This window comes from Gracilinanus agilis, chromosome 3 (assembly GCF_016433145.1).
Source record: "Gracilinanus agilis isolate LMUSP501 chromosome 3, AgileGrace, whole genome shotgun sequence".
In the NCBI taxonomy this organism is placed as follows: domain Eukaryota; kingdom Metazoa; phylum Chordata; class Mammalia; order Didelphimorphia; family Didelphidae; genus Gracilinanus; species Gracilinanus agilis.
In genome coordinates this window covers 640,138,791-640,161,815 of record NC_058132.1, presented here as the reverse complement: position 1 = coordinate 640,161,815, position 23,025 = coordinate 640,138,791, and the positions used below count along the sequence as shown (strand labels likewise).

Sequence of the window (23,025 nt, the reverse complement as noted above, 5' to 3'; positions counted from 1 at the left end):
GAGCAACCAGGGACCCAACTCTTACCTTTCCAACATCCCCAATGTGTGGCATCCACCCCACTCTCCCAGTTTCATAGATCTCCCTCCCCCAAGAGGAACCCAGGCTCTTTAGGTTGGAAGGGAGAAAGAGATGTGGAGGTCACCTGAGGGATGGGAGACGAGGAAGAAGGGAAAAGGGGCAGCTCATGGCAAATGGCCTGAATTTTTTCTGTAAAACATGAGGTAAAAGTTCTTAGCTGAGAGAGTAGGGGAAGAGGGAGCTTCCTGGGAAGTTGGAGAAGGGCCCTGGAGGCCAGTGGGATGGTGAGCTAATTTGTTAAATGGCTGTTCAATCGTTTGAGTCTCCATCACCCCATTTGGAGTTTTCTTTACAGAGATACTGGAGTGGTTTGCCATTTCCTTCTTCAGCTCATTTTACAGATGAGGAAACTGAGGCAAACAGGGTTAAGTGATTTGCCTAGTCACGCAGCTATTAAGGGCCTGAGGCCAGATCTGAACTGGGAAAGGAGTCTTCCAGGCTCCAGGTCCAGGGTTCTGTCCACACCACGTGGCTACCCTGGTGAGATGACAACAAACATGCAGAGGACCCAAAGGAGTGCTGGGCTGAACTAGGGTTCAAGATGGCAGAGAGGAACGTGGAGCCGATGTTCTGTGGCCAGCTTTCCTCAGCCCTCCACCCATGTTGCACGTTAGGATGACCAGCAGGCTGAGCCCTGTGAAGAAGGGACCTCGGAAGGGCTCAGAGGAGGCTCAAGGGAGGACTGGGTGGCCCCCCAAGCTCTGCAGAGCACGAGTCTTGTTCAGCCCCCAGAGAGGGGATTTAACCTCAAGAATGGCACGCGGAGATGCAAGATATAGCTTTCTCCTCTTGAGAGCAGGGACCTCGAGGGAAGGCGGGCTGGCTAGTGGCTAGGGAGGGGGTGGCCAGAGGCCCCTCCCACCTCTGGGGACCCAGGAGGAGCATGGCAGAGGGTCCGAGACTGGTTCTTTTGTCGCGTGCGTTGAGGGCTACTTCTCCATAGGGACCCAGAAGCCAGGGGGCGAGGGAGGTGGGGGATGAAGGTCCTTGGAGGAACAGCAAAGTCATTCGTGGGCGTTTTCTCCTGGACTCCCCCCCCCCCCCCCCCCCCCCCGACCAGGGATCCAGGCTAAGCTTCTCTCCAGAACCGTTTCGCTCTTGCTACATGCCTGCTTGGCATATTCCGGAAGCATGTCAAGAACGTGTCGAAAACAGAGCTCATCTCCTCGTGGCTAGCCTGGTCTCGGGACTTCCCTATTCCTGCACATCAGCCCCTCATCTAAGTTCAAAAGCTCGGGCCTTCTCGATTCTTGTTCCTCCTCTCCCCGCCCAGGCCAGGCCCACCTGGCACAAGAGGCCTCCTCGGGTCCTCCCTTAGGCTGCGAGCGGCTGCTGGGGGGGAGGGAGCCCACTCTCGTCCCTCTGGGCCCCCCCAGTTCCTGGCCTAGGGTGAGCCCCCGGAGAGAGCTGGGCCAGCAGTGCGGGGCCGGCCTAGAGGGCAGTTAGGCGAGGTCCCGTGGGAGGGGGCCGGAGGCCCGGCGGCAGAGAAAACAAGCCCACACACACACACACACACACACACACACGTTGTTCTTTTTTATATAGAATTTGTACAATATATTTCTCTGCTTCTGTATATCGCCCCGCACCAGCTTTCTTCTTTCAGGCTGAGCTCGATTGGCATCACCTAACTAAGTGCTTTTCTTTTCAATCAAACAAAACCCCAAAGAGGAAACCCGTAAGAAAAGAAATCGAAAACTGAGCTCAGCGAGAAGTCCCGCCTCAGTAGCAGTGCTGAGTTTTGCCATTATAAATGATTCGGAACAAAGAATTGTTTTCATCTTCATTAGGCACGGATTTCCAGCAAACCTTTCAGCAAAGGCCGCCCCCCTCGGACCCCCACAGGCATCACTGGGTCTTGGACGATTCGGGTGGGCTCCGTCCGACGTGGGTGCCTGCAACCCCCCCGGCCCCCCGCGTCAGCTATAAGGCAGTGTGAATCAGACGTGACTCTCCCGGTGTCCCAGGGGGTCGCAGTCCCATCTGGTGGACAGAGCAGGAATGTGGCGGGAAGCCCGGTGGCCTCCCGCCCCAGGGCCAAAGGAAAGGGAAGGCTGTCTGCTGACTTGGCTCTCGGGCCAAGACCCGCTTCTAGAAGGGGCCGCCTGGCCACGAGGTCAGGACTTACTGACAACGGATCCTCCTGAAGTGAGAAAGAAAACACAAAGGCCTCTGCCAGGTCCTGAAGCAGGATTGGGCAGCGCCCGCCGTCCCCAGCACGCTGAGCAATCAATGCTGAGCGCAGGCCCAAGATGGCGCCTGGGGCTTTAGGAAGTCGAAGCTCTGTCTGGGGCCCTGGGGAAGGTCTTCGGGGAGGGGTGGGAGGATAAAGCCGTGATTCCGTCCAAAGTGGACCACTCGGAACATTCCCAAGCCCGGGACTCTGGGCTCCCAGCAGGGAATGAAGCAGGCTCCCGGGGAGGCGGCCTTTCCTTCCGGGGTCTCTTGTGCCCCTGGGCAGGGCCTTTTGGCCGCACTAGTCCTGTCCCGTTCGAGTTTCTGCACCGACATTCCATCCGATTTTTCTACTTTGGACTACAAGGAACAGAAGACACCCAAAGCCCCGTCAATCTGTTCCTTGGACCCGGGCCCGGATGTTCCTCTCAATGCTGTGGCCACAGCCATGTTGGGGCTCCGCAAGTGCCACCCGGGCAGCCTCGACTGTGCCGTACAGTGAGAATTCACAGGCTGCCTCGTGCCACGCCGTGGACCTCCGGGCTGAGAGCGCCCCTTGGGAAGTCCAAAATCCCCGGGAACGGGAGGGAAAAGAATCATGGGAAATCCTTAGCTTTCACAGGGGGCTGGCTCAGGCCCAGCCAGGGCAGACGTGGTCCCCGGCCGTCCGCTCTCCCTAGAAGCTGGCGCGTCCCGAGGGGCAAACGCACCGGAGAGCCCCAAGAGGAATCTGGGCTGCTTAGGAGGCTGGGGGGACGCCGCGGGGGGCGCGTCGGGCAGAAGGCCTGAGCCCGCTGGGGTCTGGCTGGCTTGCTTCACAGACGGTCCCTCGTCTGCCTGCGGCCCAAAGAAATAAAAGTGACCTGCGAGAAGCGCGGCTTGGACGGAGCCCGAGGGCTGACCGCCCAGCAGCCCCGTCCAGTCCATCCTCTCCTCGCCTTCCGAAGTGACCTTCACGGCGACTCTTCTCGCCGACCCTCCCCGGACAATGAAAACGCCGGTCCGTTGGGACCGAGGCCCCCGTACATGCCCACGGCCAAGCGCACGGGGTGGCCTATCTCGGTCCCGAGGTGGCCGTGGCGGAGGACTCGCCCCCCAGAGCGTGCCAGGGGGTCCCTGCTCCGGGCATTTGGCCCGGGCGCCCGCGGCCACGTTAACCCGTCCAGACGCTGGTCGATTTGTTCGGATAGTTGATGGCAAGACTGATGGCAGCGATGTTCCTCAGGGCCTGTGGGGAGAAGGGCAGCGATCAGAAACCTGAGAAGGCCGCACCGGGCAGAAGGGGCTGCTCCCGGGGGGCACCCGCAGGCCTCGGGGGAAGGCGGAGACGACGAGAGCCCAAAGCGGCACGAGGGACCCTTCCGGGCCTCTCCGCTGCCTCCGGGCTTCCCGGGCGCCCTCCCACGCTCGGCTGGCAGCACTTCCTGACCCATCGGCTTCTAGAGGGCCGAGTTCTGTCTGGTCCCGCCACGCAGCAGGTGCCCAATAAACACTGGGTCGGCGGCCTGCCAAACCTGTGGAAACGCCCCAGTTTAATGGCACGGCTTTAGCCCCGGCCGCGGGAGGCAGCTCTCGTGGCACGACGTCCCCATTCTCGGGCGCCTGAAGGCTAGAAAAGTGCCTTCTTGACAGGCGTTCTCTTCACTGGGAAACACGCGACTGGGCTCTCGTTGCCCTTTTACAGACTGGGAGACTGAGGCTCAGAGAACGGAAGTCCTGCCCAGGTCCGAGGTGGCATTCAGACCGGGCCACATTCACACGCCACACTGCTCACCCCGTGACCACTGGTAGGGCCGGGGCTTGCTTTGACCTCATGTGGGTGTCGGTGTTCAGGCCTGCCGACTCTGTGACCCAGGGACAAGGATCCCGGAAGGGCGCCTTCCCTCTCCAAGGTGTCCCCATTTTACAGAGGAGGAAGCCGAGGCAAAGAGGGTGCCGTGGCTGGCCCACGTTCCGTGTTGAAAACAAGCAGCTCTAGAGTCTCTTCCTTGGTATTCGCACAAGCTCCTTCGTGCCTCCCCTCTCTGGAGCCGCTTCCCAAACTCCCATGGCCAGATTCCACCTTCTTCCTTTTCTGAGAGTGCCTCAGGCCGCCCCCTCCAGGGGTCTCGGGCCGCCCTCTACCAGACTATCCAACTGCCCAGCCCCGAGAAGAGCAGGAGCCCCTCCCCCCAAACACTTTGCTATAAGCCGAGACTCTGGAGGGTGGCCTGGCTCTGAAATGCCTCTTCCGTTCCTAGAGCTCCCCTTCAGAACACGGGCAAAGCTAAGCCGCCTGGCCAGTGGCCTCTGCCCTCCTCCCCCATCGCAGCTCTGAAACACTCGGGGCGGCTGCCCTCCCCCCATTTTCCCTAAAGGGCTCATCCGGTCCAGGTGGCCAAAGGCAGGCCTCAAGGATGCTCAGGCCCAGCTCTTTGGGAAGCCTCTCCATCCTGCGCTCAACCCTGGGGTTCTATGGCTGTGCGCCAGGAGGCCTCGGCTTCCCCGGGACTTTCTCCTAGCTCCCTCCCGTGTCCCGCTGGCTCCTCCGGTTCCCGAGCAGAGACTCTAACTTCTAGCTGATGCTTGGTTGCTTCTTTTCCCTACGTTTTTCTGTGGGAGCTTCTGGCCTTTGCTTGGCTCTTTGGCCCTGAGGGGGGCTCCTGTGGGCTCCCACACTCTGCCCCCCTCCCTCCCAGTCCTGCTGCCCCACACCCCGACTTTACCTGGGCCGTGGAGCAGAGAAGGTAGTCGTCTGTTGTTAAGGCAAGTAGGTAGTCTTGGAGGGAGCCCAGCTCCTGTGGCACAAAGGAGGGCGGGTCAGTCCGGTGGCAGAGGGGTTGGGGCAGGGGAGGAGGATGTGCCTCTAGAAGGCCTCCTAGGTCTATAGAGGACGGATGGACAGATGGCCCAGGCCCTTCCTTGGGCCCATGTCAGGTCACAGAGCACCTCAGCCCTAGACTAGACACGTGAGACCCCTGCTCTCTCCTGGCCGGCCAGCTGGCCTCCCAAGGCTTAGGACGTTCTGCTTAATGCAGCCTGGCTACTCTGGGGACGAGGCAGGAGGGTCCGCCCTTCCCACCCCCACCCCACCCCCGGCCATGGAACCCTCACCTGGACTCTGTTCTCGGTCACGAAGAAGAGCTCGGTGAGGGCTCGGTGTAGGGGCAGGAGGACGCTGGACTGGCTCACATCTTGGCACAGACCCTTCTCCATCTGGGCAAAGAGCTTCCACAGCGGCTTGAGCAGGGTTAGGTCACAGAGATCACTAGAAGAGAAAAGGCCAAAGGAGAGCGCGGTGAGCCGGGCAGGGCCCGCGGTCTGGGAGCACCACTTCGGAGTCGGGCAGATGCCCTGCCTTCTCCATGCCTGGCACCAGCAGCCTGGCCTAGGCCTAACCCCTGAGCACGAATGTCAGGGCCCCCCATTGCTCTGTAAGGGGACAGCCAGCCAGGCCAGGCCAGGGCGGGGAATGCTGAGCAGCACCCTCCGAGAGCTCCCATGGCCCCACGGCCATGAACTCTGCAGCAGTGGGCAGTCTCCCCCAGAAGGCCTGTCCCCCCATACCGGGGGCTCTGTGCTCTGCCCCTCTGGGCCACCTCATTTATCAATCTCGAGAAGGCTCTACAGCAGCTCACAGGGCACACACATCCCTCACCTGCCCTGGGATTCTTGGGAGATCGCAGGGGAGCCAAAGGATGGGCCCTCCCGGCAGGGCAGGGGCAGCTGAGGCCCACTAAAGGGGCTGCATCACAGAAGGGGGATTCTCACTGGCCTCTTCTGTCCGTGCCTGGCCCAAGACTTCCCTTGACCGTCTACCTCCCCGGCTAGCTCGGGGGCCCCCGCCTGCCTTCACACACGTGCACTGGCTAGTCAGGGCGGCCCTAATGCGGTGAGTTCCCAGGAACGAGGCTGCGGGGTTGCCAAACGGGAGGAGGACCGGGGAGCGAGGAGCTCTGGGACGCTCAGCCTCGGCAGGACTGCCAGGGTGGATCGTGGGTCAAAGTCAGGCTGGCTGCGGGTGGCTCCATTCACATCTACTGTCTGTGGCTCGGGCCCCTGGCCCCTCGGACCATTCTCTGCTCTAGCATTAGGCCCTCTGGCTCCCCCACCCTGCAACAGAGGCTGTGCGCTTCCTTCAAGGCCGGCGGCATTCAGACTGTGACCTGTGGTGGGTCACGCGGACCTCTGCCTGCCTCGGATTTCCCCTCTGCAGAATGGGGACAAATGAGGCAGAATGAGAGCAAACGCTCTGAAAAGCGCTTCGCCGCCCTTTCTGCACTCCCCAGCCTGGCAGGTATGTGCAGGCCCTTCTCCCACTCCTTTCTTTTTTCAGGCACGAGGCTTTTTCCCCCTCGTTAGATTGGCACCAGCCTTTGGCAGGTGCGTCGGGCCCAGCATCTCTATTTTAAGGTCCATTCTCAGACGTTCTCTTCTTAACCATCTGTTGTTCGTTTCTCAAAATCTCAATTCCTGGCCGTTGGGCAGCACCACTGAGAAAACCTCGTCTGCACATCTTTTCCCCAAGAATCACAGGAAGGTGGGGTCGGGAGGGTCTCCTGCCACGGTGAAGGATCCCCCCGGCCACCACCGCATCCCTTACCGGGGCCCCCCTCGGGGAGACAGACGGCTCTGCTCTACCTGCCAGCAAGCTCCACTTTATCCTCCTTATAACAGAAGGCGCCCGTCGTGCCCTCCCTCCCCCTGCCTTTCCCTCTTCCATTCTGGGCGCAGGCGGGGCTCAACAGAGACAAACCCCAAGATGGTGGTGGCAGTTGTTCGGTCGTGTCTGACTCTTTGTGACCCTATTTGGGGTTTTCTTGACAAGAGATCCTGGAGTGGTTTGTCATTTCCTTTTCCAGCTCATTTTGTAGATGAGGAGATGGAGGCAAAGAGGGTGAAGTGACTTGCCCAGGGTCGCACAACTAGAAGTGTCTGAGGCTAGATGCGAACTTGGGTCTCCTTGACCTCATGCCTGGGGCTCTGTCCGCTGCACCAGCCAGCTGCCCCACTTCGAGCTTCTCTGTCCACACCGACCCCCAGAAGCAGGGTTCCCACAGGGTGGGAGGGCACATGCCCTGGGGAGGAGTAGATCAGACTCCCATTCTCCCCAGTGGAAGCATCATAAAGGAGTGAGTGAAAATAGCTCAAACACATGTATGTCCCACTGCCTTCTGAGCTTCCCGTCTGAACTACCCCAAGACAACAAAAGAACCCCCACCAACCCCACCTAAAGGACAGCCACCTTGGGACAGAAGCCCCAGACCAGGGGTGCCTACGCTGTGAGGACAATCTCCCAGTTTGCCCTTTTCTCGTGGATGCTGGACGCCTTCCTTCCCCTGCAGGAGGTGGGAGGCAAGAAATTCTCAAGAAAAGCAGCTCAAGAAGCCTATCAGGCAAACAGTCCCTGAACTGTAGGATGGGGAAGACAACTGAGGCACAAGGAGAAGGGACGTCCTTATCCCAGGGCCTTCCACTGATGGGGTTCTTATTCTGGCTGGCCTTTGGGGAGCAGCTGCCAAGGGGGTGGGTAGGAAGTGGCCCAGGAAACATCCTGCAGAGGAGGAACTCATGGGATTTGGGGAAAGGCTTGGGGAGACACCTACCTGGGGGTGCTGCACTGCACTATCTTCAGAAGTAAGTGGATGGCCTTGAGGCGCTGGTGACCCGTCTGGCGGCAAGCCACGCCCACCTGCCACTCCCAGATTCTGGCCAGGGGCAGGTGGGGAACAACTCTTTCCTCTGACAGCATCTTCTTCAAAATCTCAAACCCTGACAAGAACAAAACAGGCAAAAACACGCCTTCATCAAAGCGGACAAGGTGTGACAACATCCTGGAACGAGACGTGTCCAGGAGGAAGGAGACCCGCAACCCTCCTATTGGCAGATGAAGAAGCCAAAGTGGCGGATAACGTTCTTTGTTTGATTCTACACTTAAAGAACCGAACCACGAGAAATGCCTCGGCACACCAGATGGAAACGAATAAGCCTCTCCTCAAGGTTTTCATCTGACTGGACAGACTCGGTGAAAGCCATCAGTGAGGGTGGCACTGGCTAAGGCCCACTGAGCTGGTCTCGGCAGCTTTCTGACAGCCCCTGAGACGACATGCAAATAACTATATAAAAAAAAGCTAAATACAGAGTAGCCCTGGAATTAAGAGGTGCTGGGAAAGACTTCCTGTAGAAGAGGGGGTTTTACTTGGGCAGAACGGAGGGAGGGCAGTCAGAGAGAATGCCTAGAGCTAAGACGTGGAGCAGCAAGGACACCAAGTAATGAGAAGACTGGAAAGGTAGGAGAAGGCCCTATCATGAAGAGCTCTGAAGGTTAAACAAAGTACTTTGTATTTAATCCTGAAAACGATTCCGAGAAGATGCTGGAGCTGGAGTAGAGAGGGTGACATGAAATTAGGCGTGACCTTTAGGAAAAATCACTTTAGTGGCTAAACTAGAGATGGACTCTAGGAGTGAGGAGAGACTTGGGGCAGACAGAGCCCCCCCACCCCCACCAGCTATTGTCATGGTGCAAGTGTGAGGCGACGAGGGTCTGTACCAGGGTGGGGGCAGTGTTAGAGAAGGGGGCAAGTTGGTGAGCTGATACAAAGGTGAAACTAACCAACAAGAAAGGATACAAGAATGTATCCAGATTGGGCTAGGTCTGAAATCAACCAGAGATGCTGCATGGGTGAATGAATTTGACAAGATAATGATGCTAAGGTGAAATCGACAAGACATGATGCTACTGCTAGGGTGAAATTGACCAGAGATACTGCTAAGGCGAAATTGATTGGACATTCTCCTGGAACTAAATCGACAGGACTGGGCCAAAGCTTGAGTCTAGGGAGATGAGAGGGGAATCCAAGATGATTCCCAGGTTGTAATGGGTCTGAGAGAATAGTAACAGGAAAAGTGTGCAGGTAGGGGTTAGGGAGAAAGAGAATGAATTGAGTTTTGGACAGCTTGAGCTTAAGCTGTCTACTGGATGTCCAGCTGGAGACTTCTGAGAGGCAGCTGGTGATGGGAGGCTGGGACAGGACAGGTAGGCCTGAGAATCATCAGCTCCAAGATGGTGACTATATGTTTGGGAGATGAAGAGATTCCCAGATGAGGCAGGATGGAAGAAGAGCACAGGGCCCGGGACAGAGCCCTGAAGGACACCTACAATCAGAGGGCATATCCTGGAGAGGGATCCAGCAAAGGTAAGAGAGGAGGAGCAGTCATAGAGGGAGGAGGAGAACATGGACAGTGCAGTGTCCCCAGAACGCCTGCTGACATCATCCCCAGGTCTCTGTGAGCAGCCCTTCTTGCTGTCCACATTCCCATCTGCATTTCCCATCCCTTCCCACTCTGCTGCACTGCTCCTCCTCATCTGCCCATTTCCTCTCCTGTCCCCGGGGTTCACGACCTCAGCTGTGTCCTCTTCATGGGCTTCCTAGTCAACCGGTTCCCAGTTCTGCTTCTCACATTCTGTTTTCCCAACATTCTCAGCCTCTGAGTGGGGAACAGCCCCACGAGCTGCAGTATGCTAAAGGAATGGGACACTGCGGTCCACTCAAAAGGCCTCCCACTAATGACGAGCCCACACTGGGCCACTGAGAGAAACGAGACTTTCATCTCAACGCCTGTGTCTGACTGCACAAATAGGGGGCTTGTGGCTGGGGCTCCCCTTCCTTAGAAGGAAGGCCAAGTCACCAGAAGGAAGGAGTCGACGAAGGGCTTTTAAGCTGTCACGAGAGCTGGTGGGCAAATAAGCATATGAAGAAGGGGGGGGCCCTCTGGGACCAGGCCTGTGGTTTCACCAGTGCAGGCCTTCTTGGCACAGAGGGGGTGGGGGTCTCACCCCAGGGTGCGCCGCTAGAGGCAGGAGAGGGTGAACGAGCCCAGGCGTTCCAACTCGGGAGCCAGCTCTCTCCGCTGCTCTCAGAGACTGATTTTTTTAACCCTCACTTTCCCTCTTAGAATTAATACTGTGTGTAGGTTCCCAGGCAGAAGAGCGGTCAGGGCGAGGCAAGGAGGGTGAAGTGACCGATTGGAATCCAGGCCTCCCACCTCTAGGCCCGGCCTGCCAGCCACTGAGCCACCCAGCTGCCGCCAGAGACTTTTCAACTGGAAGCCGTTTGCACATCTGAGTGTTGACTTGTGAAAAGGCCACCAGAAAAAAGCGCCCCAGAAGGGAAGAGAACGCGCCCAGGCTCTGCTCCCCTACCTGTCTGAAACCTCCCGAGGTGTCCCGCCGTCACGGTGAACTTGTAGCCCCACTCAGTGTTGCTCATGTCCGAGGTGAACCTGTAGTACAGCGTGTCTCCTGCGGGGAGCGAGGGCCCGGAGCCCACATTAGGACTCTGCAGGCGGCGGCCCGTGCCCCGGGGAGACCCCAGAATGCTAGAAGCTTCTGCGCAGGCTGCACAGGCCCCCCCAGGCGGGAAGAAGGCCTCCAGAAACAGGCAGTCAGCCCTGCGATTGCGGCCATTCGACAAGCTTCTCCTCTTGCGGGCAGCCTGCAGCCAAGTCCACGAAGGCCCGCCACTCGCTCGTGGCCTCTCCTGGACCCCCTGGGATCAACTCCTCCAAATAAGAAAGGCCCCGGGGTGCCGCCCAGAGAAGGTGGCAAACAGGGTGTCGGGGAGGCAGAGAGCTGGGCTCAAATCCGGCCTCCAGCTCTTCCTAGCTAGCTCTGCCCAGGCGGCCTCAGCTTCCTCCTCTGTAGGGCCTCCGTGTTGTGTGCTACGTGCACACGCAGACACACACGCACGCCCCCACCTCCACACTGTGCCGGGGCGCCCCTTTGTTCCTTTCTGCCCCAGGGGTGTGACTCCGCCACCCCCTCACCTCTTTCAGCACCGCCTCGGACCCGGCCCGGCACGCCGTTACCTGGAAGCTCGAAATCTGTCCATTTCTGTTTGGAGCCGCTGAAGCTGTGCCGGTCCTGCTGGAAGTCGCTGCTGCTGGCCACGGCGAGCTCGTCACAGCCCTCCTCCGTGCTGCACTGAGGGTCAAACTTCACGGACAGGTAGATGGCGCCGGGGATGTGCACCTTGTCCTGGGGGGGGGGGGGGGGCTCAGGGTGACGCCCAGAGGCTCGTCTGTGGCCATCGCCGGGCACCGCCCCGGGCACGTGTCCAGCTCCCCAGGCGCTCCCCAGCAGCCCCCCCACCTCGGGCCGCCCTCCCCATCCGTTAGGCCAGGAGCTCCTCCCACAGGTGCCTCCTGACCGCTTACTGCCCATGTACCGAGCAGGAGCCCCTCCCCCGCGGCCGCGCCTACCTCGAAGGTGGTGTTGTTGTTGTAGGGGTGCTGGGACTCGCACACCTGCACGGCCGTGCCCGGCTCCTCCATGAACTGGCAGGCGGTGAGCGCCACGGGGCCCAGCATGTCGTCGCTGCAGCCGAGGAGCGCCTTCTCCAGGATCTGCGAGAGGCACGCGGGGAAGGAAGGGCCCTGAGAGCCGGGACGAGGGAAGCAGCCCGTTCCCTTGGGGCCCAGGAAGCCCCCGTGGGCCGGGGCCGGAGGCCTGACGGGAGCCCGGGGAGGCCGCGGGCCTCACCCCCAGGCCGGCGTGCGCGGCCCCCGCCCTCACCTTCTCCCACAGCTGCCTCTCCTCCAGCTGCATGAGCGTGTCCAGGATGTAGGCCATCTGGGCTGGGCTGGCGAGCTCCAGGACGTCGACCGTGATGGGCACGGGCTCCGGCCACTGGGCCAGGAGGGAGGCCAGCACGTGGCGGGCGTAGAGGACGGCCGTGGCCTCGTTGACGCGGTGCAGGTAGGCGCGGGTGGCGGCGCCCTTGGCCCGGGCGCCCAGCTCCTTGTGCAGCAGCCCGGCGCTCTTGGCCCTCCGCTGCTTGGCGTAGCTCAGCCGCAGGTCGCTCTCGGTGCCGGCGATCAGCTTCTGGGTCACGGGGTCGGACTCTTCGGCCGCCCGGTCGCAGGCCGCGGGCCTCGACTGCCGACACAAAGCCCGCCGTCAGGCCGGTCCCCCCCTTCTCACAGCCCGGGGCCCGAGCCCACATGACCTACCCAGCAGGGCAGGACGATCATGTCGGTGTCGACGGCGCGGGCGCTCAGCTCCTCCAGCCGCGGGCGCTTCCGGGGCTGCCACTTCTGGGCGAGGGCACGGATCCTGTCGTCGGTGGCGATCACGTCTCCGTCAAACCTGCCAAGGGGGAGGCGGCATCTCTGGGCCATGGCATGATGCGCTGAGCCCGGGGCTGGAAAGACCCGAGTTCAAATCCCAACCCAGACACTCCCTGGCAGGGTGACCCCCGAGCAACAGTGCCACCACCTGCCACCTCAGCTCTTCACCTGTAAAAGCAGGGTCCTGGCTGCAAAGGACCCCACAAATGCTGACGGTCTCAGGCTCCAGGCCCCCCAATCCCCCACCCCACAGTCCTTGTCCCCCTGACCTCCTCTGAACCTCTAGGAAGAAGGAATCCGTCCTCTTCATCTGGAGCTCGTACATGGCCCGGAGGATGGGCAAGGGGGCGTTCAGGGCGTCGTGGGTCATCTGCGGAAGGAAGGCAAGGAGGGCAGGGTGAAGAAAAAGGGGGTCAGAGATGGGGGGAGGGGGAGACAGAGACAGACAGGGAGGGGAACCCCCCAAAACACAAACTAACTTGATATTCCCAGCCACCCTGATCTAACCCCTGGCCATGGGCACCCTCGTCCAGGGGAGGCAGAGACTGAGGGGGCCTGTTCGTGCCTCTCTGCTGGCACCAAAGTGGGTGCTTGGCCAGGATGGCTTCTCCCAGTTCTGGGGCCCCGGCCCTGGAGCCATGGCTCTCCTGCTCCCCATGAGGCACCCCTGTGTGCTCCCTGCTGGGGAGACCACAGGCACACAGGCCACAACAGAGGACGGGAAGGGACGTACCAGGAAACAGACCTTGGTGGCTTCATCCAGGCCCTCGAGCGGGTCGGGTTTACTCTGGCCCACATCTCCTGGAGGGCTGCCTGGCTGCGGAGGCCCAGCCCCGGCTTCCCGCTCAGCCCCGCCACTCATCTCCCTCTTGGACGAATACAGCAGGACGGACAGGATCTGCCACGAGAGGTGACGTGCCCGGCCCTGAGACAAAGGCCCAGCAGATGGGCCGGCCAGCTGTGGTCTTGGCAGACTGGCCCCCCCCAGGGGTCTTCCCCTTCCTCCCCCCCGCCTCACCTCCAGGTCACGCAGAAGCCACGTCTTGCTAAAGCCGGTGCCTCGGCTACACTTCTTCACCAGCAGCTTCAGCAGCCCCGATTCCAGGAAGGCCGCCTGGATTTCTTCAAAGCTGTGTGCCTGTCACATGAGGAGGGCAGGCCATGGGTGCCAGGAGGCCCCCGAGAGCCCCAGGCGCCCCTCGTTTAGAGGCAGGCCGGGCCCGGCTGTCCTGGCACACGCACCCTGTCAGTCCCCGCTCACCATCAGGGTCCTGTACAGGCCTTTGAGGGCCAAGGCCAGCACCCACGTGGCCTCCACGGCCTCCGGGTAGCCTTGGTCCAGGCCGTCCTGCAGCAGGCGGCTGCTGATGAAGGTGAAGTAGGGCAGCTGTGTGTGGAGTGGCACGCGCTGGGCCGCGCTGCCCGGGCCGCTGGGCCGCACGAGTTGGCAGTCCTTGACTGAAACGGGAGGAGAGGGGGTCAGCCACGGGAGCTGTGTGCCCGCTGTGCAGCCCCCCGGCCCACCCGTCCGACTCTAGGGAGGCAGGGCCCAGCTCCCTTTGCTCAGGCGAGCCTCGGTATCCTCGTCTGTGACGTGGGGCTGGCACGGTGCCTACGCCGGGGCAGAGGGGGGAGGAAAGGGGATGGGGGGACGCCCCCGTCTCCTCGGCCAGAACCTGTTTTCCGTTTGCGAGTCTTGACGTCCACAACCACCACACGGCTCTTCTCGGTGAAGTGCTTCAGGACGATGACATCGTGGGGTTCGTTGGCGTTGTCCAGGTACACGGAGCGGGCGCCCATACACAGCACCTGAGAGGCAGAGGGCCGTGTGACCCAGCAGCCCCGCGGCCTCCTCCGTCCAAGGAAGGAGCCCCCTCGCTGGCTCCCCGGCTCCCCACGGCTCCCCGCAAGCCTGGCACCCCTCCACCCCCAGGGTGGCATTTCAGCCGCCCAGGACTTCTGCCAGGGCTCAGTGGGCAGCAGCAGCTGACTCACTTCAGGAAATCCCACCAACACCAGCAGCGTGAAGATGTTGGTGTGCTTCAGCTGGAAGGGCAGCTGCTTCATGCAGTGATCCGTGAAAGCCGCCACCACGCTGTGCCACTGGGGGCAGCTGTGTAGGGCACGCAGGATGTCCGCCATGGAGCACGCCCAGTCCAGGCCCACGCGGCTACCGGACCAACGAGAGAGGGTGCTGAGGCCTCCCCCCGGCAGGCATCAGGCTCCTGCCCCTCCCCAAGCCACAGTGACTCAAGGAAGCTCCCCTACAACAGAGCCTGGGCCCAACCCGGCTTGGATGGGGGGCCGGGCTGGGCGAGCCTTGGGGATTTCCTACCCCCCAAGAGAACCCTAAGGATGGAGAAGAGGCAGGTAGTGCTGCCTCCACGAACCACTCCACTAACGGAGCCCCTTCTGTCCCCCCAAATGGACGAGTCTTTGCAGTCTGAGAACCCAGAGATGGAGCTTCCCCCCACAACATGCCTGCCTCCCGGGCCAAACCCAGTGAAGCCAGAGGAATGCTGGGAAGCCCGTGTCCGAGGCTACCTGTCCAAGCACACGGCCCCCAGGCTGAAAAGTAGGTGAACCGTCTTCCATCCTTCAGGAGTGGCAGAGCCGTCTCCCGCCGACAACAGGGTGTGTTTGGCCGAGAGGGCCTCGGTCACTGCGGCGTCCACCTCTGCCGGCTGCAGCCGAACGATGAACTGGCCCAGCAGGCCCAGGGTCAGGTGGTAGGTCTCATTCAGGTGGCCAGCATTGGAGATCACCACTTGGAACATCAGGGGCAGAATGTGGTCCAGGTTTGCCCAGGAGATTGTGGAGCCCTGCAAAACAGAGGGTGGCACCCATCACCCCTGGCAAAGCTGGGTACTGGGCTGTGGTCCAGGGAGAATCTGCATTTCCAGGGCAGAGGGAGAAGAAAAGGGGGCGAGGGGATCCCCCGCATCTCCTCAGCCAGAACCTGTTTTCTGTTTACGAGTCTAAAGGCTAAAGGATGAGCTAAAGGGATCGGCTGCTCCTGCTGGGCACTGCTCCTGAAAAGGCATTTTGGGTCCAGACGCGCCACTTGTCCCAGAGTACTCAGGAGTTCTGAGACCAGCCAGAGGGGTCAAGTGACAGCTTCCCGGGGTCAGAGACCCCACCCAAAGAAGGCCAGACTCTCCAGGACACCGTGTGAACACTGCCCTCAGACTGGCTTGTTTTTAAGCCATGGCTTGGTAAACGCCCACTGAAATTCAAACTAAGTGCCCGCTCTCCACCAGGCAAGGCTCCAAGTCCATGCACCCAACCGGCTCCCAGGCTCCATTTCCTCTGCCTCACGCCCTTCTCCATCCATTGGGGGCATCAGAGGCGAGCCAGGAGCTCCTGGTCCTCCTCCTCTTCCTCCTCCCAAGAGTTGAGCTAATAGCCACGCCTGGTGATGGCCAATCCAACAATGCTAAACTACAAATGGGCACGGCCAGGCAGAGCACAAACCAGGATGGCAACTCTGCCCCCTGGTATCCTGGGAGCCCAAAGCATCTCCCCCATTCCCAGGAGGATCACGGAAGAAGACGCAAAGTGGCTCCCGTGGGAAACCTATGATTGGGACCGAAGGGGGCTCTCCAGCCCACCCCCCCACCCTGCCACAGCCCCATTTCTCACTGATTGTAAAGGGGGCAACATGGCGGCCAGCAATCCCAAGATTCTCTTCTGGGAACATTCTGCAAACACTTTCTCAGGGCTCAGGGGCGTGATTTTCTCCTCTATAGTCTCCAAAGAGGAAGCACCTACATTGAAAAGCACCAAAGTTACTCCACTGAGATTGGCCAAATACCAACGCCGCGACGGGGGGCCCAATGCTGGAGGCAGCGGCTGCCCAAAGAACTGTCACTGGAGCCTTTGGGACAACAGTGGCTCTGCCAGAAGACACCAGCTCAACCCAGAGCAAGGAGTCTGGGCAGCCCAAGCCGACCAACTGGCCATACGATGGGCAACAGCCACAGCAACCAATGAAACCAAGACAAATGCCAACCCCTTCCTCCGATGGGGTAGCAGCTAAGCAGACCAAAAGGGCCGAGAATCAAGCCTTGAATGAAGAGAGGCAGAATCAAGCGCAGAACCTGGGGAACAAAAGCACAGTCCAGACAAGCACCTCCAAGGTCAGGGCAGCGACCAGGCCACAGATGAGTGGACACAACACTGGAGGAAGTTTGTTGGGTTCTAAGAGAGCAGGAGAAAGGGCAGATGAGCAAAAAGGAGATGGGCTGGGCCTGGAGGACCAGGAGCCTCTGCTGTCTGGCCGAAGCCCAAAGAGCCCAGGTGAAGGTCGCCCTCGAGCTATGGGAAGGCCAAGAGATGACAAGAAAAAAGACAGAGGGACACCCTGGCTGACCGTGGGCTCCCTGGCCTCCCAGCAATGTTAGGAACAACAAGGAAGGCCCCCAGTACTGGACTCGCCCTTGCGGAGTGGGCAGACACAGGAGAGCTGGACCCCAGACTGCACGGCTGACTGGCTGGTCCCCTGGAATAGTCAACCTGGGATGTCAGAAGGCAAAAGCTCCCTCAAGGGCGGAAGGTTTGGCCCAGGGTTCTGGAGGCTTGGAGAACGTGGTGGGGTCTCAGGACTGTAGCACTCTGCCCAGGCTTGGGGGGGGCCTGCACATAGGCTGGCTGTCCCAGGCACTATTGAGTTCAAGCAGTGCAGAGAACAGGTGACTGACCAGAGACAGGGAAATGGAGGCAGGGCTGGAGCTTTCAACAGAAGTTGATGGCAGGACAATGCCAGCATCCCCCTCTGCCTCAATACCCAGCTTGGGCACCCCCTTCTGGCTGATGTCCTACGCCACAGTCAGCCATCTGAAAGCATGACATGCCCTTCCCATGGGGCTGGGGAGCTCAAGTCAGAGGGTCCCGAGAGCAGCCTTTCTTGGCCAGCTGTTCGTCAAAGCCAAAATCAATTTGGGGGGAGCAGAATCTTCGGGCTAGAGACACCTCAGCTCTGGTGCGGCCACAGATGGGCCTCTCCATGGGCAGTAGGGAGAGAGAAAGGGAGCTGGAGAGTGAGGGCTGGGCGCGATGGGTGTCACTGGCACAGAAAGGAGGCCCGAGCCACCTCCCACCCCCACCAGCTGGCCACAGCTCACGGGAGAAGAGTACAGGACCTCCACCTGCAAGGGCCAGAGGCACCCCGTCAGCTGCCAGGGCATCCAAGTCATCAGAGGCTTTCTCTGACCCTGGGGAGATGTGGCACGACTGCTTCTTCGCTGAAGACACACTGGCCCGTGTGTCACCCAGCACCAGGGCTCCATCGTTCGCATCTCCTTGGCCCTGAAACAAAGAAACTGCCTCTGAACGGCGTGCGCAGGGCAACGAGGAGCAAGTGCCCAAATGCCTGGAACGCCTCACAGAGATGTGCTCTTGTACCATGCTTCTTGAGACCAGGCCTGCAGGCACAGCCATCCCCAAATGGCTTCTCCCACAAGGGGTGCTAAGGGTGCTCCCCCGCCCAGCACCTGTGGTCCCAGCAGTTCAGAGCAGACTCTAAACCAGCTTTATCGCCTTCCAACAGCAAAGGGCCACCAAAATCCTCAAGAAAGGCACTGCCAAGGGCAGCCTGGGCACTGGCAGCCAGGAGGTCCCACGGCTCTCAGGGCTCAGGTGTCTGAAGTTACACACGGATCGTGGATCCGAACGAGAGCAGGGGACTTCTGGGCCGAGGTTCACTGTAAAATCAGTACAGCAGTTGTGACAAGATAAGTGTCCCGGGAGGGGCTTAATAAAGATTTGGATCAAAACGAAATCTTCTATTTGTGAAAGGGAATTCTTTATTCCCTTTGTCTATTTTGAGTTAAGACAGGATTAACTCTCCTCTGTCCACTTTCGGATTGAACCGACAAAAGCTTGAACTAGATAGTGATGGGCAAACTATTCCCGCTGGCACCTTGAGAGGCCCTTGATAAGAGCTCCCCCTCCAGAAGGAGAGAACTGGTTCCCACAACACTGGCCCCTGGGCAGTGCTAGCACCATAAAAGCATGAGTCCTTCAGCTTGAGTCAGTCTTGGGGAGACAGTCTCCTGACTGCAGAGTCTCTGAGGGAGCTTCACTGGAAACTGCGGCTTGGATCTTGGCTTCAACTTGGACTCTGACTCCTGGACCACTTTGTGGGGTGAGTGAAAGGCTGACTCCTTTCCTAGCTTCTGGAGAGACCAGCTTCCATCTTGGGGAAGCCGCGTGGTTACTCACTACCGGCCTTCTTGGTAGAGCTAGTTAATCTCTGCCTGGATTAAGATAGGATAGACAACCTCTCTAACCTCCTCACATTTCTCTTCTTTATTGCTTCTTCTCTATTTGTATATATTTGCAAATACATTTCTGACTTGAGATATAAATATTAGCAAACACATCATTTCATAAAATTATTGTCCAATCATTAACCCTTACATAGTAAAACACCCAAGAGACTACCGCTGCTGTCTATAAAGCAAGAAAAATGAGAGGAGGGGAGGAGGCAGGGGCCGAATTGACAGGGGAAACCCAAACGCCTCTTGGTTTAGAGGGCCGGCACCATCGCCAGAGGTAGGCACGACTGTAGAAGGCACAGCTAGAAGCTCCTGTGGGTGTGAGCTCTGCTTACCTGGCAGGGCACCATTGCAGGTCGGCCTGTCCTGCCCATCTTCTCGGCTGCTTTGTCCTTCACCATCTCTGCAGCGCCATCTTGAGGTGAGCTCTTGGGGACAGTCTCATTCTCAGAGGGCGGCTCACCATCTGGCAACATACAGAGAAGACCCGGAGGCTGAGGGCCTGAGCATGCTGGGGCAGGGAGGGAATGGGGGCAGGGGCTTTAGGCGTCTCCGGCCACCAACAACCAAGAGGCTCTCCCTCAACTGCCACCAAAGAGCAGGCCACGGTGACTCCTCCCCCACCCCTGCCCCGAGACCCTCAGCATCTGGGCAGGTGTGTGAGCCTGAAGGGCACTCTAAGGGGATCTAGCAGCCACCCCAGAAAAACGATGCCTCTGAGCTAAGCCAGCTGCACCCTCTCTTCCCCCCTCCCATCTCCAAGCTACAGGAGGAGGGAAGGGCCCAAAGGGCTAAAATGGTCTCTATCTCCTCTTCAGATGGGGGCAGAAAACAACCCAGGGGTCTCACCTCACAAGCACCCATTAATGTTATTCCTCCCACCCTGGATGACTCCATCAGCGTCAAATGAGTCTTTGGGGACTCCCCAGAGCCCAGGCATGTCATCCAAGCAGCAAGGGCACCGAGTGCGCGTACCGCCCCCACCTCCACTGCCTTATTTATAAATGGGGATGCAGGGTATAGTCCAAAAGCCTGTTCCATGTTTTCATGGTTCAAAGGCCTCAAAGGGCACCTGTGGAGGCCCAGAAGAGACGACAGACACAAAAGGGTCACCCAGTTTAAAGGCCGACGGCTGATTTGTAGGCTCTCCTCTGCCAGGTCATTCACTGCCCAGGCCAGTGATCACATGCATTTAGCCACACCGTAAGGGGAGCTTCGGGGGTGGTGGGGGTGCTGTCAGGCCCAGGGACTCAGAGCAAGCTGCCTGGGCCTCCTCTGGGCAGGGAAGGGCATCATCCCGGGGTTCGCAGGGCAGTCGCTTCTCTGGGGCAGGGGTCTGGAAGCATGTCCATTTCTAACAAGGTCTGAATGGCTGCGCTTCCACCTCACCGGCCTCCACTACAAGCATTCAGTCTGGACAAGGGCAGAAGGCTGGGCCTCACCTTTGGCTTGCTGGGCCTTTACCAGGCAGTCTCCAATGAGCTCCAGGCACTGATCCCGTAAGGTGGTAGCAGCCTGGTGGTCCTCCACGCCCAGCCTCTCCCCTTCCAGCTCACCCCCGCCGGCCAGGTCGGCAGTATACAGAGTCAGAGCAGCAAAGAGCAGCCAGGAATAGTTGTGAATGTAGGGCTGGATGAGCCTCTGGTGGTCACTGGTGCGAATTGTCACCATGGGGTACACTGTGATGCCGTGGCTGGGCAAATGGCTGCAAAAGAAAGATGCGTCTGGCCCCGGCTCGGAGCCTGGCCGCCCCGGCCCCCGCTGGGCCTCCCCGGGCCGGGAGCTGGCGAGAAGCACCTGTCTGAGAACTTCTTGGCCGAGTAGCATCCGTAGCAGAGGTCAAAGTCGTCGCACACATTGCAGTTCACCCTGCGGCCCACGATCACCCCCTGGCAGTGGTCACAGGCATATTCCATGTTCACCATCTCGTGGTCGTCCTCGTGGCCCTCTGGCTTCACTCCACCTGGGGACAGGACGGGGCAGGCAAATGTCACTACGAGAACCAGCCACCCCCGTTCTTGGACCTGAAGGCAGCCACAATGCCCCATGGAGGGACCGACATGCCACCAGTCATGCACCGTTGGCTGACTGCAGCCATCTGGAAGATGGGATGACAGAGCTGCTTGGCCACAGGGGAGCCTAGAGTCCCTCCCTGCCTCAGAGCTTAGTCAGAAGGTCATGAAGAAAGGCTGGTGCCAGCGGGGCATAGAGCCAGGCCTTCTGATGTTCCAGTGTCTGTCAATGTAGTTCTTCTCTATGGCAACCTTCCCATGGTCTGGCCTTTAAGGCCAAGATCCTTCCAGGACTCTTCCCCTGGACCCACACAGCTCCTATGTGATGACGAGACCACCAACAATCACTTATGCAAAAGGAGTTGCCCGGAGAGCGAGAGATTCACACATGGGATGGGGTGCAGGAAGGAAAGCACTGAGGACACCATATGGGAGAGCTTCCATGCTGCAGCAGCAGCCAGGAGGAAGAAGGACCGGGTCGCCCCTAGGCTGACACCTGAGCCTTTGCCTTGGAAGACCCTCGGCTCACCTTCATTTCCAAGGACAGGTTGTAGGCCCTGATTTTGAACCTAGAGTGACAAAAACCCCAGGGAGGGAAGCGTTGACCCCAGAGTCTCTGAGAAATAAGGACAGAGCAGCCAGGTAGGGAGACCTGGGGAGAAGAGATTGTAAGAGTGGGTCGAAGGCAGAGTCAAGATGGCAGAAGAGAGGTCTGCCAACACCTTTAAAACAACACATCCAAGTGAATTCTGGAGTGGCAGAGCCAACGACACGGAGTGACGCAGGTTCCCAGCCCAAGGTGACTTAGGGAGCCAGAAGGAAAGATCTGTAGCACTGTGGGCAACAGGGCCAATGGCAGCAGCAGCAGCTTTGGGAGCTTATAGCTCAAAGATGAAAAGAGGAAGCTGGCATTTGACAACAGAGATTACTCAAGACTCTGGTGCTAGCACTGGGCACAGGACAGTGGGCTGACACCCACTTCTGGCTCACGGTTCCATGGCCAAGAGGAGAACTAATGCTTGAGGCTGCCTTTCCTGAGTAGAGACCAGAGAGTAGACCAAAAGAGCAGAGACTACCACCTTTCCTTAGATCACATCACTTTGAAAGTATCAAAGCTTGTCGTCAGGAAGATTCCTAGAACTAGCTCTGAAAACAGCTTCATGAAAAAGCCATAATTTGGGATGATGCCCATCCGCTTACAGGTAAGCAGAGTTCAACTTAACATAAATTTCAAAGTCAAGAAATTGGCTGGAAAAATAAGCCAACACCAAAAAGGAACCTGGCCATAAAAATCTGCTACTGTGGCAGAGAAGACGAAGACAGACTCAGAAGACAACAGCATGAAAACAGACACAGGCAAAGCTTCAAAGAATAATACTGACATTAGTTGCTCATGGGTAGGACGAGCTAACATAATAAAAATGACAATTCTACCCAAATTAATTTACCTATTTAGCGCCATACCTATCAAGCTACCAAAAAACTTCTTTACTGAATTAGAAAAAACTATAACAAATTTCATTTGGAATAACAAAAGATCAAGAATATCAAGGGAAATAATGAAAAAAAATGTGAAGGAAGGGGGCCTAGCAGTACCAGATATTAAACTATACTATACAGCAGCAGTCATCAAAACAATATGGTACTGGCTAAGAGACAGAGAGGAGGATCAATGGAATAGACTGGGGATAAATGACATCAGCAAGACAGTCTATGATAAACCCAAAGAGCCCAACTTTTGGGAGGTGAATCCACTATTTGACAAAAACTGCTGGGAAATTTGGAAAACAATATGGGAGAGATTAGGTCTAGATCAACATCTCACACCCTACACCAAGATAAATTCAGAATGGGTGAACGACTTGAATATAAAGAGAGAAACTATAAACATGTTAAGTGAACGCAGAATAGTTTACTTGTCAGATCTCTGGGAAAGGAAAGAATTTACAACCAAGCAAGAGTTAGAGAAAATTACAAAATGTAAATTAAATGGTTTTGATTATATTAAACTAAAAAGCTTTTGTACAAACAAAAACAATGTAGTCAAAATCAGAAGGGAAACAACAAATTGGGAAAAAATCTTTATAACAAAAAACTCTGACAGGGGTCTAATTACTCAAATATACAAGGAGTTAAAGCAATTGTATAAAAAATCAAGCCATTCCCCAATTGATAAATGGGCAAGAGACATGAATAGGCAATTTTCAGGTAAAGAAATCAAAAGTATCAATAAGCACATGAGAAAGTGTTCCAAATCTCTAATAATTAGAGAAATGCAAATCAAAACAACTCTGAGGTATCACCTCACACCTAGCAGATTGGCTAAAATGAAAGAAGGGGAGAGTAATGAATGCTGGAGGGGATGTGGCAAAAT

General features: G+C 58.1%; 1 protein-coding gene across 1 annotated transcript in view; it reads right to left on the bottom strand.

Annotated features, from left to right (window-relative positions):
• Positions 1-1,602: 1,602 nt before the first annotated feature.
• The window catches only part of ZZEF1 (zinc finger ZZ-type and EF-hand domain containing 1), a 67,853-nt gene continuing 46,430 nt past the window's right edge, over positions 1,603-23,025 (bottom strand). Inside the window, exons 35-55 of the mRNA XM_044669491.1 lie at positions 20,437-20,602; positions 20,082-20,344; positions 18,975-19,105; positions 17,503-17,668; positions 16,004-16,128; positions 14,906-15,183; positions 14,357-14,531; positions 14,038-14,170; positions 13,623-13,819; positions 13,380-13,499; positions 13,095-13,259; positions 12,631-12,731; positions 12,245-12,380; positions 11,808-12,170; positions 11,495-11,638; positions 11,102-11,270; positions 10,437-10,535; positions 7,840-8,005; positions 5,348-5,501; positions 4,960-5,031; positions 1,603-3,482 (exon numbers count right to left, since the gene is read on the bottom strand). Coding sequence (XP_044525426.1) covers positions 3,408-3,482; positions 4,960-5,031; positions 5,348-5,501; positions 7,840-8,005; positions 10,437-10,535; positions 11,102-11,270; positions 11,495-11,638; positions 11,808-12,170; positions 12,245-12,380; positions 12,631-12,731; positions 13,095-13,259; positions 13,380-13,499; positions 13,623-13,819; positions 14,038-14,170; positions 14,357-14,531; positions 14,906-15,183; positions 16,004-16,128; positions 17,503-17,668; positions 18,975-19,105; positions 20,082-20,344; positions 20,437-20,602 — 3,398 coding nt within the window. The 3' untranslated portion in view covers positions 1,603-3,407. The remainder of the gene's footprint in view (positions 3,483-4,959; positions 5,032-5,347; positions 5,502-7,839; positions 8,006-10,436; positions 10,536-11,101; positions 11,271-11,494; positions 11,639-11,807; positions 12,171-12,244; positions 12,381-12,630; positions 12,732-13,094; positions 13,260-13,379; positions 13,500-13,622; positions 13,820-14,037; positions 14,171-14,356; positions 14,532-14,905; positions 15,184-16,003; positions 16,129-17,502; positions 17,669-18,974; positions 19,106-20,081; positions 20,345-20,436; positions 20,603-23,025) is intronic.